The sequence below is a fragment of the Lemur catta genome, chromosome 10 (assembly GCF_020740605.2).
Source record: "Lemur catta isolate mLemCat1 chromosome 10, mLemCat1.pri, whole genome shotgun sequence".
NCBI classification, from domain to species: domain Eukaryota; kingdom Metazoa; phylum Chordata; class Mammalia; order Primates; family Lemuridae; genus Lemur; species Lemur catta.
In genome coordinates, this window is record NC_059137.1 from 58,888,822 (window position 1) to 58,905,431 (window position 16,610).

The following is a 16,610-nucleotide window of genomic DNA, read 5'->3' on the forward strand; positions in this document are numbered from 1 at the left end:
AAGCAGTATCAACTTGTGCGTGAGAAATGTGTGAGAGCCGAAGAGGGTTCCAACATCCCATGGAACAGAAGGACAAAGAAGTTGGGGCATCCCCCAGGCTAACTGGCTTCCTGCCAGGAAGCTTCCTGAAGCCTTTCGAGTTAATCCAGAGTTTTGTATATCATGTTTGTTGAAAGTGGGCACATAATGTAGACCTGCAGAGTAGCCATTTAGATAGAAATGTTGGAAGTTATTATTTACTCATTTAATTGCCTTTTCTATTGCTTGTGGTTAATATTCTTAAAATTATACTTTCATTACATTTTGTCAATATCTATGGATTTCATTACGACTATGACATCTAATTACTGTTTTCTACATGAAGGAATTGAAAATCTTGCCTCTTATGCTTTATAAAATGTTGGAATGTCTAATATCCTTTGTTGTTGTGTATCTGTTGACACATTCCAGTTATATTTTTCTATTGTATCCATGGTGCTTGACTCTAATACTAATGTTAAAATATGGGATTAATGTCCCTACTTAATATTCTTAACAAGCTATCAGATGATACTGCATGTCTTAATTATTTTTAAAGAGTACAAATTTCTGAAAAGCTTAAAATCCTGGGAACTGAGAAATTAATTCTAAAAAAAAGTGAGCAAGCATTTTACATGAAAACACACCTTATTATCTATGCTAAAAAAATGTAGCCAGACAAGTGGGCCTTGGAGTGGAAAACTTGATTTTCCGCAGTACTTTGGTCCTTGAAGTTGCCAGGTATCAAGTGTCCCAGGTAACTATTTCTCATTGCAGTGGGCCCCCACAGATCCTAGGTCTGCTGATGGCCTTCCTGGTCCCACAGTGCACTTCAGAGTGGACAATGACAGAGCCAAATAGGAAACACATCCCTGACAAGTCTCTCCTGTGGATTCTCATGAGTCTGCTTTTGTGATAAAAATCAAACACCTATGCCAAGATGCATATTTTTTTCTTGAGTTTTTCTTTTTTAAATCAGGAGCAATTTACAGAAGGACAGAATAAAGAGTTCAGGTAAGTATTCTTTCCGGTGAGGGTACATCATTCCACATAGAACTAAAACCATATTTTGAGAGACAGGAAAACGATTAAGTTTTATAAAAGTTCTATTTTGTTACAAAAGCAATCAAGTTAATGGTTTTTTATTTTCTTTTTAAAATACCAAAGCATCACTATTAACAAGATTTTATGCTAGCATATGAAAAACTTATTAATGAAAAATGCTGACATATTACTGTGATTATTTATAGCCAAAGAGAGGTGTTAATTCCCTTCATTCCAGATAATTTTTAAAACTTTATCAATTTTTAGTGATTTCTCCATGCACCCATATACATTTCAGAGCAGGTAAAGTGCCTGAGTTTCTGTCCTTGAAGGTGACAAGACTTATGAACATGAATCCTCAGCTCGTAAGCACAATGTCAACTATTTCCAGAATAAAGCAAAGTAGTATAGCTGTAGAAAGATTTTCCAAATTGCTTCCCAAATTAGATGTTTAGTACCATGAAAATAGGCCATAAAGTTTCTCTGACCAGAAAAATAAACAAAGAATATTATAGCAGAAGCCCCTCTCCTCTGAATATGTTTTATATTGAATAATATGAAATTGCTGATATTCAACCAATTTTAACCTAAAAAACAGCAATTTCATATGTTCATCGTGGTGTGTCATCTGATCTCACATCAGTACATATCAGGGATTTAAGATTTGGCTAATTTTCTCAATGAGCCTCAGCGTGATTCAGAATGGTAAGCAGGAATGTGAATTTGGGACTGCCTGATGCCAAGGCTGTTTTGACTCCACCACACTCCTAAACACTGGCAATTCCTGAACCCACCTAGTACAATGACACTTCAGTATGAGAATTATCAGAGAAGTAACTGTCCTCTGAAGTTAATTTCCCAGACTTTTGAGATTTATCAACATAATAGAAGCTCATCAAATGCCTACGAAATAGATTATTTTTCATTAGCACAAATAGTCTAGAGTCCAACCATTTTTTTTTTTTTTTTAAGAGAGATGGGTGTCTCTCTATATTGTCCAGGCTGGACTCAAACTCCTGGGCTCAAGTGATCCTCCTGCCTCGGCTTCCCGAGTAACTAGGACTATAGGCATCCACCCCAAACCTGGTTCACAGTAATCTTTTCAAAATTATTTTAAACTTCCTTGCCTTCTTTAACAGAGTATTCTGAGGCTGCTGTAAGCACAGGGGCTTGCTGAAGCCCTCCTTAAGTCCTTGTCTACCAACAGAGAGCACAGCACGGACGAGAGAGGCTTTAGCCCTTCCTATGGAAATGGCTAAAGAAACAGCAGTAGGAAAGCAAATTGAGGGGTACTGACTAGAGCTCAAAAATTTGAAATGGGATATATTTACTTTTCTTAACAAAATTAAGAAAGGCTCCATATTTACTGGCTTAACCTGATAAAATGAATTAAGGGAAAGATTGGTTCCAAACGTAAATATTCTGAAAGGTCTGTGCTAAATATTTCTCCTCCCAGGCAAATCTGACCTTAACTTTCTATCATCTGGGATAAATGGACTGAAATCTCAATAAAACACTTCTATTGATAGGAGGAGGGTGAGGAATCTCTTTTTTTAAATGTATTAAATGTTAGATTTAGGAATAGTGATCAGATTCAGGTTGGAATCACTATAGCATTTTTTAAAAAAAAATCCTTGCTAATAATTCTTTACTCCGTATCTTTGCTTTGGTCAGAATTCTCTCTGTTTTTCAGTAATATTGGTGCAAATTCCACAAGCAATTCGGAAAAAAACTTATGTGGAAGAAACAAAATATACACAAATACCTAATAATTATATACAAATCTGAGAAGAAAGAGTACAGTTGGTCATAACAAACTTATTGAACGGGAAGTTAGTAATATCCAAATTGTTAAAGGAAAAACAACAACCAGAACAATTTCATCACCAACGAAACACAAAGACACCCAGGACATGGGAGATATGGATGAAGGTTTGTGGAAATGATACCATTCAGCTCACTGTTAGGTGAGCATTAGCTAAATTTTGGTTCCCTTTATGAAAAGGATGGAAGAGAAACTAAAAAGAGGACAGAATCAAGCCAGGGATTTGCACTCCAGACAGACTAAGTGAGGGAAAATGAAAAGGATGGATTCAACTCATAGCTGCGTCTGATGTATCAACCCTACTGGAGCTCAGGTCACAGGCATTAGGAGGTCACACTGAAAGTAGGCCAAACTCTTACTTTATTTCTCAATTAACTGCTTGCCTCTTGGAGTCCTCTCTCTCTCCCTTCCCCACTACATCTGATTTACTCAGGCCTGTAAGTCTCCCTCCAAAGTGTGTCCAGAATCAAGACCCTTCACCTCGTGCGCAGGACATGGGCACCATGGAAACCCAGCCCCCACTTCTCACTGGCACTGCAGCATTGGCTTCCTGCATCTCTTCAGCCCTTCTGCTTGCTAACCCAGCTTCCTTGGTTTTTTGTTTGATTTTAAAATCTTGGGATGAGGTCAGAGTTTCTGAGGTTTGTACCCCACTCTCATCCCTTCTTCAATATGTTTAAGAACTGTCCTCAAAGGAATTGTGAATTTTGCTCCTAAATAAAGGGAGCTCAGTGCCTTCTTGGCACAGCAGGCAGCGTGTCAATCTCACAATCTGAGGAAAAGGAGCTAAAGAACAGAGGGCACTCTCTGGAAGAGTTTGTGAGCCATGATCAGGGGCTCTAGCATGCGAGAGACAAGAAGGTGGTGGGACAAATTCACACCCTACCCCCAATTCCAAAAACATACACAGCCCATGAAAAGTTAAGAAGATTTTCAAGAAGACATCAAAATATTGTATTTGCCTGAAAATCACAAAGTCTGAGATACAGATGTCTGAATCACACTGTAAGGTACCATAGGTCTGATGATTTTATCACACTCCACACCCTGTATTTTCAGTTACTTTAGTGTTCCTTCGGAGGAAGGTAAGGATTTTTTTTTTCTTTTTAGATACAAGGTACTGAAGTGATGCTTGAAAGTAGGATCTTTTGGACCTACAAATGGTGGAGCCACTTCCATGGCACTTGACCCAATGGTTCCAAGAAAAAAAGAGGAAAAAAATGAAGACATCTAAAATTTTTATTAACAACACAATTTAAACATATATAATGTAAAAACATACAGTGTGACACATCAAAAGATGACTTTGTGGACTAAGTAAAATAGACATCACCTAGGAAAGGAAAAATTGCATTAATAAGCCCTCAAATTAGGGCCATATAAAAATAAACTTACTAAAGACAGAGGAAAAGTGGACACAGAAACATGAACTCTGGACCACTTGAAAAAAACATCACTTGTCTGCTCTGTCACTGAAGTGGCCCCCAGTACTAAATCAGCCAGTGCTTATATGAAACAAAACATGGTAATGTGCACCCTTCACAACAAATCTGGTCTCTGATAGAGCTCTCATATAAAGAACTTGGGCTCCTTGATGAATCACTGATTCCAAGTTTGGTACAATAGAAACCAGGATGACTTTGGCATTTCCTGCTGAGAAAAAGCAAAGATGATTTGGAAGATGTCTGGAAGTGATTTTAAATTAGGAAAAAAGAAGTTACCTGGAAGAGGCACCAGATATTCAAACGGGGACAAGAACATCAAGAGGAAAATCACAGTCAACTGTCACTCACTGGGTTTATGAAAGGCTATAAACCACGACGATGTTCAAAAGAGTCCAACAATACAAAGTATAGCTAAGCAAAATCCTACCCACTGATGTAACTTAACAAAATGCTGCTTAATTACAAAAACACAACTGTATGACCACCCATCGTGGGTCCAGGGGGCATAATATGGTGAGATGCACCATGCAGATACGATAAAATATAATTCTGGCCTTCAACCCAAAAAACCTATTGAAACTAACTGAATTGAAATGTATAAACCAGAATCCAGGTAGATGCTTGGAAAACAGGTTTTCTAAAGTTCCAGATAGTTGGAAAGAGATATTGTTCAGGTAGCCATCTGGGAACAGATTCTACTTTCTTCCCCTAGTTGAACATGTGGACCTCGATTTTGGTTTAAGAACTAAGATACTTTCATGTTTATAAAAATTTTAATAAATAGAAAACATGGATAATAAGTTTTCCTGAAAGAGTCCCAAATATAAAAGCCTATGGTACAGGAAAAATAAGTCTTTAGTTTCAGATCTGGCAACACACTACACACAACCAACTGCATATGCCCATTAGTGAACTAGTACCCAGGCGAAAGTTTGCTATAATAAACTGTATTCACTTTCACCCTATTTGGTAAACCTACTTCTGCTACAACTCTATAACCTTGACTAAATAAATGGGAATCTTACAGTGGGAGTAAGTGTTTGGGCTTTCTCCCTATCAATCCATACTCAACCCGAAACATGCCTACCCTTTCATAATTAATGAATTCATATAAAAGTATTCTGATGTCTTTTCGCAATAATGGATACCGAAAGCATAATATGGCACACAATGTTCTCCCACGATAAGAACTACTGTTCTAGGGTTTAGAATTTAGGGACATTGAGCAACCGTTCTGCACGCTGTCGAGGCCTAGAGATGATTTTGCATACTTAGAAAAGGTTTTATTCTTGGTAGTGATGGGGGCATCCCCACCCATTATCACTCCAAGATTAGTTATACAAGCGTGGGTTAACCAGAGGAGCTCTCTTGCTCCGAGCCCTTCACCGGATCCCGTGCACTGCAGTGTCCTCTCCTGCCCTGAACCCCTGCACAGCAATGACAGGGAAGGGGCTGTAACACAGCTGGCCTGGGGAGCTGGCCTGCAGACACAAAGGCCGGAAAAAGGAACCAGCGTGTGCGATGAGTGCCAGAATAGAACATGAAGGATGGCAGAATAACATGATCCGGACAACCTTCCAGAGTGGGAGGTACCAGCTCAGAAGCCACCTTACCCACTGCTCTCCATTATGCACACAAACATCACTGCCCCAAAATAAGGTGCACGTGTGAAATATCTACAACACACTTGACATAAAAGATGCACAATGAACACTAGTTTTCTTTCCTCTCCACAAATGCCATTCCACAGAATTAATTATTTCAACCAATTTATACCAAGCAGCTCCTATGGATGGCCAAGTGCTAGCTACTAGAAATAGAAAGACAAAAAATAAACAAGCAAAACCAAAACTCCCTGTCCTTAAGAAGCCTATGATCTAGTTAAAATATTAAAGAAAAACATACACAAAACAGCAAAAATAAATTGACCAACACTGTTTTCTCTACAAAAGTTCTTCCTCTTTTTTGAATAGGTATCTGTCTCCATGTTACCAGTCATGACTTCTAAATTTTCTAACATTGTGAAAAAAACTAATTCCTCAAATGTCATATTTTTCTATAGGAGAGGGTATTAAGAATAAACAGAATGTACCTCATACAAGTTATTGTACAAAGAGGTCATGTTCATTGCCACGAATTGATGTATAAACTGCAAGTGATTCTGGTGTCCCTACACAGAATATACGGACTATTCTAATCTAATACAAAGGTTTACTAAGTACCTTGCTTGGGAAACAATCTGGGCATGCCATCTTTCTCACCTCTGTTGTCCTTCAGGTATCCTTTCTACTGGGCACCTGTCTAGTTTCACTCAGATGTCAGGAGATGGTCTCTGTGGTGGCTATCTTTTGCCAGAAGTATATAGTTTACATACAGCTGATTGTTCGCTTTTGAGAAGGAATATGTTTTCAAGACTTCCAGTTTTAAAACTATTTTACTATTTATTGTGTTCTTTGTCTTTTCCTTATAAACATCTGTGAAACATTCAAATAAATGGGTTAGGAATATATCCAAATGGAACCTTCAGAAGCAGAACCAGAAAACAGGTCACATCGGATCATGGCAAGGGTGGGAAAGCACAGAGCATGATTACACACACAAACACGTGTGTATATACTCATGTGCACACATGAATAAGACCTTACATTTGAAAGACAGCAGGTGCCACTCAAAAAATGTGTTTGACAAAAACATTGGCAAATACATACTAAAATTTAGGTTAAAATAACCAGGATCAGCTGTGTACTTAATCTGTTACATATTCCTTTCCATCTTTAAGAATTTTAAAGCTGCCTATTTTTTTTTTCCAAAATCTGGCCTTTCTAATTACAAAGTATGCTAACTGCTTGATGGGATAGTCAATTATAAAAAAATCAGAAGAGGCCAGGTATGGTGGCTCAAGCCTGTAATCCTAGCACTCCCTAGGCTGAGGCGGGAGGATTGCTTGAGCTCAGGAGTTTGAGACCAGCCTGAGCAAGAGCGAGACCCCGTCTCTACTAAAAATAGAAAATTAGCCAGGTGATGAGGTGTGTGCCTGTAGTCCCAGCTACTTGAGAGGCTGAGGCAGGAGCACTACTTGAGTCCAGGAGCTTGAGGTTGCAGTGGGCTATGATGATGCCACTGCACTCTACCCAGGGCAACAGAGTGAGACTCTGTCACACTCACACACACACACACACACACACACACACAATCAAATGAATGTTTATACAATTATCCAGGATGATTTTACACCCAAAGCTCAATGAAATTGAATAAACTGGTATACTTAAAATAATTTATGATACTAAAGTGAGTAAAAATGGAGATCCTATTGAAGCAACAGTAGGCTTATTTCACCCAAATTGTACAGGCATCCTCCACTAGCCTGTAAAACAACTAGGTCAGGTTGCCAAGTTACTCTGAACTTTATTTCATAGTTTTCACTACTATGACACAGCAATTGCTCATTACTCTTAAATAATCAAGGCATGGTTAAGAACACAGACAAATTATAGTTTCTGCTATACGGAGCGTATCTTCTAGCTTTCGCAGTTTACACATCTGTGAATATTTGAGTGAATTTCAACTTTTCTGTGCTTGAAAAGGAAAGAACATTTCATGCAATAGGGATGAGTACAATGCTCTTAACCAAAGTTGCCAGATTCTATAAATTCCTTCTGGGTAGTTGCCAAAAGTTTTGGAGAGGAATCCATACTTGGAGTCTAACTGAAGAATGGATAAGTAATAGCTACCAGAAATATATTTCAGAAATAATACAGTGCTCACAGTGCCTCTGCTTAAAGAACTTAGCAAAGGCAATTTATGAACAGTGCAATTTTTCCCTCATAAGGAAAAGCTGCTGCATGTAATATTGTAAATTATATGATGATTTCCGCACTCTTTACAAAGTATACCAAGCTTAAAGTGGATCTGCAGGGGATAGCAGTTTCTAAATCACCTCAAAGTCAAATATTTTCTTTTTCATCATCATTTATGAAACACATTAGTAACCTAAACCTGACTGAACCACACATCAGAGTTAAGAGGAATGAGGTCCTGATTAAACACCTGGATCACTTTAATAGCAACTTCAATATAATCATCAGTAACCACAGAGCTTTGGAATATTAAAATGGTAATGTATGGTCACAAGCAAAGCTTTAGATGAACACCTCTAGAACCATTTGAGGTTTGGGGTTTGGAATTCAACAAATAATAGAGTAGGAGCTGAGAAGGCACTTACATTCCAGCACCTGCCGCTCATTAACTCCATCTACTGGGCAAGAAATTGAACCCCTCTGATGTTAGGCTTCTTATACTTGAAACAGGAAAAATACTACTCATATGACCCAGTTCATACAAGATTGTAGCACCACCAGCAGCAGCAGCAGCAACACAAGTAGAAGAAATAGTAGGAATAGAACTTTCACTTTTTGAGTGCTTACTCTGTGCTGTGAACTGAAAACAACATGGTGAGGTGGGATCCTATTTTTAATAGAAGAGGATGCTGAGGCTCAGAGATAAAAAATGTGCACAAGGTTGTACAATCTGTCACAGGCAGAATCTAAGTGGGAACACAAACTACTCTGACTTCAAAGGTCATGACCCTGTTCATATTTCAAAACGCATTCACATGGATCATCTAAGGAGATAATGCTATTGCCCACACACTGTAAATGGCAGAGCATCACAGTAATGTAGTGTTATTACTATAATTTTTTTAAAGTTGCTAAAATGTATTTTCTACTAAATACATAATACTATTCTTAGCAACAGCACATCAACTCAAGAAACGAAGGAAAAGGCATGAATGAAGATGCAACTGGAGACCTAAAACAAAGGAAAAATATGGAAAATAAAATGGATGTGACAGTTGGTGACATCACTTTGTACATTTGTGCATTCACACATATCTGCACACAGTCCCAACCCACAAATGTCAAATATCTCTCAAGATGCCAATGGAAACTGCTGAAACCATTACAAAGAGTTGGGAGGTTTGCTGTGTATGGCTCCACGAGCCAATACTGACAACTTGGCAGGCTGCTCACAAGAGGTTATTAGAGACATAGGACAAGCATGTTAGGTTGCTAATAGCCTGTGGCCAAGTCTCCCAGGGAAAACAAAGAACAGCAAGTTAGCAAAGCTGAGCATCTATAGAATGCCTTAACCTTTTATTTGGTAGCCAAAAATAATTATGGTGAACTGGAAAGCTAACAAAGACATATCGACTATCTCTACATAATTTTTCTAAGCATTTAAAACAGAGAAAAGATTTCATTCACCAAGGACAGGTAAGCTGAATTATGGTTCAATTCACATGTTATTTGGTTGCAAACACTCTTTTCCAGGAATAAATTCAGTCCTGAGTGAAATGGAAAAGGAAAAAAGAAAATTGATCTCTATACTTCTCTTCTACATTTCTATGTTTTTATGAGATCGTCGTCACTCCTTCCAGAGCCTCCATGCTGCCCTCACCTAACCCATCCCAGGGACCAAGGCCCCCAAAGTTTGCGGCCATCCTTTCTCTCCCTTTACTGTGTTGCTGCTCTTTGTTTCTTCCATTAAGAGAGGAGATGAATAAAACCCCAAAGCTACAGTGTACAGTTGCATAGATCGTTTACTGCATAATCTCAGGTGGTGCTTCTCACACTGTTTCCCTCTCAGAAATGATCTCACTCTCACCCTGGATATGTGTAGTGCACAATCTGTACAACTGTACTCAGCAGCCCTGGATACAGATCCAAAACCAGAACAGGTATAAAGAGTTTTATTCATTCATCTCTTCATTCACTCATTCAACTCAATAAATATTTGTTGTGTCTAGTGTGCACCAGACACACAGAGGTCCTGGGCAAATACTAATAAATAATAATGTGTGATCTCTGCCCTGAAGGAACCCTTGGTCTAGACATGTCAACAATGGATAACATTACAGAGTAAAGCTTGCTAGGCCTAGAGGTATACAGGGGAGAATCCAGATGCAGTCTCAGCATCAGGGAAGGGAGAGCACGCCTTACCACATTTGGGTTGAGCTTATGTCGAAAGCAGGTGATGTTCACCACGTATGGCCAATCGTCGGGCTCCATAAGCACTCCAGCAGCATGGGCACACGTAACATGGAAGGAGGCCGGGCAGCGCCCATAGGAACACTGGATGCAGGCTCCAGAGACCTTCTTAACCCGGTGTCTGCAGAAGATGCATTTCTGGGAGGTTAAAAAAGAGAAGAACATGAACTAAAACTCTATAACCCAGCCAATTTCCATAATTCACAGAATAATAGCTATTAGAGAAGAAAAAACCTGATTACATCAACAAGTCCTGACCCTCCAGGGGCCCTAGTGGCGAGAGCATCTGTGGCAATATAATCTGCTTACTTTAAAGGAAACACACTTCTATGGTCACACACTACCAAACATATGTTTAAATACTTCCAGTAGTTAGGAAAGCCAAACTCTTTTGCACATGCTCCGCCAGGTACAGAGCTCAGGAAAAGGCCTCAAGGGTGCTCTTGTAAATCATCCACGAATGCAAAAGCTACTTCTGTTTTACCTCCTGCATAGTATGTCTTTCTGCACGCTAAGAGGTAGAATATGGTTTGGAGCATAGGCACACACATTCCTAAATTAGACGAGGTCTTCAGAAACACCCAAATAGCATACAGATGGACTAAGTTTTCCATTGACAGGGATAAATAAAGTGTTAAATGGTCCAGTGTAGGAACTAGGGGCTCAAGTGTTTAATAATCCAAGTCTGAACCCTTCATGACTGACAAAAAAATATGCCTTCCAAAGTGAGAAAATTGAAAATCACCCTAAAGGGCGTAATTTTGTTGAATGTCTATAGTTGATGATGCCTGGTGAAGAGAAAAGGAAAATAAAAACAGCAATAATGATTATCACAATTTGAAAATTAAATTACACACAATTAGCCCTAAACATTATCAGTGCATTTGTTATGAGAGATAGGGAAAATCAAACAGCTTCACTAAATATAAGACTTGTGCACTAATGCTTGGGGTTTAGGAATATATGGTTGTAGAACAACATAGAGTCAGGATTGGAAAGCAGATGAAACAATGATCAAAAAGTTCAATTTTTCATTCCTAACGGTAAGAAAAGGTCTGCAATCTCATCAAATGTTGGTGCAACTGCTCTTCTTTTGTAGGTACATTTTCCTTCCTGGGACAAAAAAAGGTACTTAAACTCATTGCCTTTTGGGAATTGTAATATTTTATCACAAACCTGTACACTTAACTTGTAAGTCTTCTTTGTCCTCATATTCGATCAGCAACTCAGTCTTATAGATTCTGTCCCTTAATCTTACTCCGATCTCTCCCTACCCATCAGTACCAACTGTCACTGCCTCTACCCATGGTGTCTTGCCCAGCATAGTAATAGCCTCCTAGCTTGTGTGTCTCCATATTTTATTTTATTCCATTTCAATTCATCTTCCCTTGGGCTGCCAGAGTGATCTCTTTACAACATAAATCCCATGTCACCACCACCTGGCTTAATATTCTTCACATATTAATGGCTTCTCCTTATCTCCAAGTCATTTAAAACAAAGAAACACCATGAGATGGAAGAGTGAAGATTCATGTCCTACTTGAGCAGTGTTATTTCTCACTAGTCCCTATAAGGGACCTATTCTCCAGGCACTTACTAACTTCCCTATACATCCAGATTCAGTGTATAATTAAGCATTTTTAAATGGAAGTTGAAGATGTGGCTTAGCTGATTCAGAAAGTACACATACACAGACATACATACATACATATACACACACAGAGGTGCCTGGGAAGTGGGGGGAAAGGGAGATAAAGTGTGTGTGAGAGAGAGACAGAGAGAGAGAACTAAAACAAGACCCATCATAAGATGCATAAAAGCACTATTAATATCTTAGCACCTATCTCTTTGGCAATCTTAGAGGTCAGTGTTTGAATAAGTTTATTAGCGACTGACAGATGTATGAAAAGTAGAATTGTTTCTTATTTTCCTAATTAGAGAGGATCTCTTAAGGGTAGGACAGAGTGTTGAGATTTAGCTAATTACAGAATTGGTACCCCCCAGCCTCTGCCACCATTAACGTCCTCATTCCACGGAGGCCCTCCAAAACGGGGAAGGGGATAGAGACAATACACTTAAGCCCCGAGAGGATTCAATCCTTGGGATCTAAGAAGGGCTATGCCCTCTACCAGGAGTAACAGAAGGAGTAATGTCTAAGGCTAGAACCAAAATGTCCTTAGAGTCAACCTAACTGTACACTATCCTATTTTGATGCTTTGGAAGATATTTATTCTTAGAGTTGAAGAGTTTAACTTAAACACCACACAGGTTCTTCAAGAGACAGAGAACCTCATAGAACCTATCAGGGGAGTCATTCTGAATGTATCTTGTAGTATAGTCTGTGTAGTATTTCTGACCTCCATTTTCATTTGCTGGCAGCTAAACCAGTTTTTCTCCACAGTGGCTGAAACACCTGTGGCAACTGGACACCTACCCATGTCGGGGCTACAGAATCTAATCCAGTAGGTGAAAGACATATAAGACAAATAAGACACTTCTTAAGAATGTTATCATGGAATAAGTGCTATGAAAGCAGTAGGGACAGAATGCTATATGGAACTAGAATGGCTGCTGCAATGAGTCATGCTTGGGGACAACAGAAAGAAGTAAAGCTTTAAGAAAAGCAAAGACTGATTGGACCAATATGGTGCACTTGGCCCCTTCTACCACTGATCCAGCTGCAAACCCTTAATAAATATGAAACCATATTAGCACTGACAACCAAGAAAGACTGCCATCAGAGGACCACAAATGTGTGGAATTCCTAGACCATGGGAAACGGACAGAATGAGATCAACAGAGAAACCAAAGTAGATGAGCACTAAGCCAAAATAAGAACAGGCAAAGGATACCAAAGGAGTAAGAACAGCTTTCAGCCTATGGGTCTCAAAGCTACCCCAAACCAAGAATGCACAATTAAAAGAAGAGAAGACCCTGGGTCAACATGAGGTAATTACTCTAAAACAGTGCCACTCAGAGTGTTTTTAACACGATGTTTCTGAAGATTCTTATACATGCTTAGATTTATTTGGTAAGTACTATCGTAGGGCAGCTGGATTAGTTAAGGTTATCCCTAATCCTGGCCTACAGAGACACTGATAATTTTACCTTCAGAATGAAGTCTTGAGAATTGCTAGAAAAACAAAGTGAAGAGTACCCCAGGCAGGGCTTCTACCTCATATGAGAGTTAAGGCTGGAGAGGGAAGTAGAAAAAATCTAAGTTAACTTCCAACCTCCTCAAGATAAATGGAGTTTTTGTATTAAAATATATAATAAATTTAAAAAATAAAATTAAAAAGTGTGTGTTTGGTGGGGAGGTAAACGAAAGAGGAGAGTTGGAGAGCACTGGACTCCAGGGAGCCAACTGCCCAGCACAGAGCTGTCAGCAGGTGCCCCTGAGGGGACAGTTCTGGCAAGGCCAGTGCCGAGAACGAGTGACTCTGGCCCGTTCCCAGGGTTTCAGTACGTCTGGGGGGAGGCTGGTGAATCTGCATTTCTGCCACGTTCCCAGTGATGCTGATGCTGTCAGTCCATGGCTCACACTTTGAGAACCACTAGGTTAGAGGGTTAAAAAGGTAAAAGATGTCACTTATTCTGAGAGCCTCCAGTACCAGGGAATTCAGGAAGTACAATGGGTTTTTTCCACCTATTCTTCAGTGTCAAGGGCCGAGAGAATCCTCAGGCAGGCATGATTTATAAAGCACTGTACTTTCTTGGGGGACTGGATTTCCATACTTATTCCAGTGGCATAGGCCATTAAGGCTACTAATGGATTGAGGAAGTAATGAAGTATCTGGCAATGAGGCTTTGTGTGTCATTAGATTTCCTTGAGCATCGAGCTTGGCAAAGGGCATCAAGAAATGATGAGCTGTGAAGGAGCTGGAGGTTCAAAGCACATCTCCTTCCCTTTTCATTCCTGTTAATATGATTTGTGATACAATTTTGTTGTTGTTTTGCCAGTTTTATGATTCTTTTTTCTTCCATAAATAGGTAATTCCAAAATAGGCACAAATGCTTTTTATTTTAATTATTGTTTCCTTATCAAACAAGTTACAAGCTAATGATAATGATACAATAGCTAATTCCTTTTTCTTTTAGCTTTCCTAAGACACTTTTTCCAGGCACTACATGGCAAGCTTACACTCACAACTCAAATGGGGGATTGTTTGGGCTCAATAGACATCACTATTGTTTTGTTGCAGACAGGTCAGAGGACTGAGGCTTTTCCTTTTCCTCCAAGTCCTTAAACACAGATTTATAGCAAAATCTTTTTGTTTTTAACACTACCTGTAAGATTTATGTTCTGCTCATCAAAGTATTCATTAAGTCAATCACTCATGTGCCAATACTGACTAGTGCTGAGGGATACTGCTAGAATGAAACCTGAATTCTACAGCAAGGAGTGTACAGTCTACTGGGGCAGACACGTAACAATGTGGCCAGAATGAAAAGTAGAATGTAACAACTGCTACAACTGCCAACTTCCTTTTCAGGCGGAAAAGAGAGAGGAGTAGATTAATACCAAGAGCAATCAGTTTACCCAGTGAGATAAAGAGTGGCTGGGGAGGGAAGGAAAAGGGGGACACTGAAAAGCAAACCCCCCCCCAGTGCACTGATGCTACAGGGCTTGGGCTGTTTTGTGGGAGGCAGCAATTAATACGCAGCCTCACCCCACACATAAAAGGATATAGTAAAACACAATTTGGTGTAAACTGCAACAGCTCATAACATGGTAAGTCCTCTGCCCCTCCTCCCCAAAAAGTTATTTTTTGGGCACTCAGAGTTCACAGCATTAAAATAAATGGCTCATGATGCCAAATGTGTTGAATTAAATCCTTATTTATGATAGGTTTCAGAAGCCATTTATCTCATCGCTTTTTGTTTGGTGAGAGTCACCCTGCAAAAGGTGAGAAAGCTAAGAAAAAGTCAAGTAGCAGGCCAAAAGGGAAAGGCCACAGGGATGAGCTCAGCTAGACCAAGAGACAGCGCTAGAAAAATGGACAGAGGTGCCTGGGGATCAGATATATAAGGCTACATTTATTCAAAACAAGGCTAAAGAGTCACTGTTGGCACTGAGAAAATATTAAATAAGAATCACAAAAGAATTCTAAAACTAGAAAGGCCATAGCAGTTCAGACATAAACTGACAAATTAACAAATGACTTTTGAAAAGTACTATTTCAACAGCACTGTCATACTTTGTTTTATTTGGGATTAACAGATAACGCCACAAGGAATATCACCAAGTACGAATCCTTTTGGAAACATCTTTTAATCCAAGCACTGGTATACTGGCTGCACAAAGTGGGTACCTAATGAATATCAATTACCTAAATGAATGTTTCCTTATTACAATGTATTAATTCATTCTTTCACCCATTTCTATACTAATTAAATATCTTCTATATAAAATGCATTTTGCAAAATGCAAAGGGAGATACAAAAATGAAAAAGATACAATCCTTTTATTTGAGGAGCTTAATCTGGTATATAAAAATAGCTGTAACAAAAGCTTTGCAGCGATAATCACAATAGGAAAGAAGAAGCCCCGCTGGGTTTAGGAGAGAGAGTCGGACTAGCAGAGCAAAGGTGAGGGTAGCATGCGAGCCTCGGCTGGTGAGTACCTAGCACTCACACCAATCCACTGAGCAGACCAGTAAGAGCAGCAAGAGAGGATGAGCTTTACAGCAGCCACTTGAGGTACACCAAATACAGGATAAGGAAGCAGGTCTGATTCTGCTTAGACAGCTCAGGACACAAAGAACCCATCAAGTGGCAGGAGAGTGCAGGCAGGTCACCTGGGCACCACTCTGAATGATGGCCAAGTGTCCCTAAGTCCAGATATAGTTGGGTGAGTTCCATCCTGCTGGCTCCAAAGAACTCATAATAAAGTAAAAATGGGGTTCTTCAAAGTTTCCTGTAATTAATTTCTTGGCATTTGGATGTAGCATGCAGTGCTTCTGCATCAGGTCAGGCACTGCATTGGAGAGTTACTGGAGGACACATTGCATGCTGGCTGAGACTGCAGTGGCAGGGACGCAGGACTTGCCACATGCTCGGAGAAGCTGTCCAGCAGGGTTTAGAGGACTAGGAAAGCCAGCAAAAGGAGGTAGACTTTGAGCTTAACCTCAAGGACTAGCAGGCTTTAGTCCCTGCATATAGAGGGGGATGAAAAAGGAGAAAGGACATTCTATATGGAAGTAATAAAACTCAGAGGTAGAAAAACAC

The 16,610-nt window shown here is 39.5% G+C and overlaps 1 protein-coding gene across 5 annotated transcripts in view; it reads right to left on the reverse strand.

Annotated features, from left to right (window-relative positions):
• KDM4C (lysine demethylase 4C) overlaps positions 1 to 16,610 on the reverse strand; it is a 358,852-nt gene that overhangs the window by 46,477 nt on the left and 295,765 nt on the right. For all 5 annotated transcript variants that reach the window (XM_045563844.1, XM_045563846.1, XM_045563845.1 and 2 more), the window contains one exon: positions 10,335 to 10,520. In XM_045563844.1, coding sequence (XP_045419800.1) covers positions 10,335 to 10,520 — 186 coding nt within the window. The remainder of the gene's footprint in view (positions 1 to 10,334; positions 10,521 to 16,610) is intronic.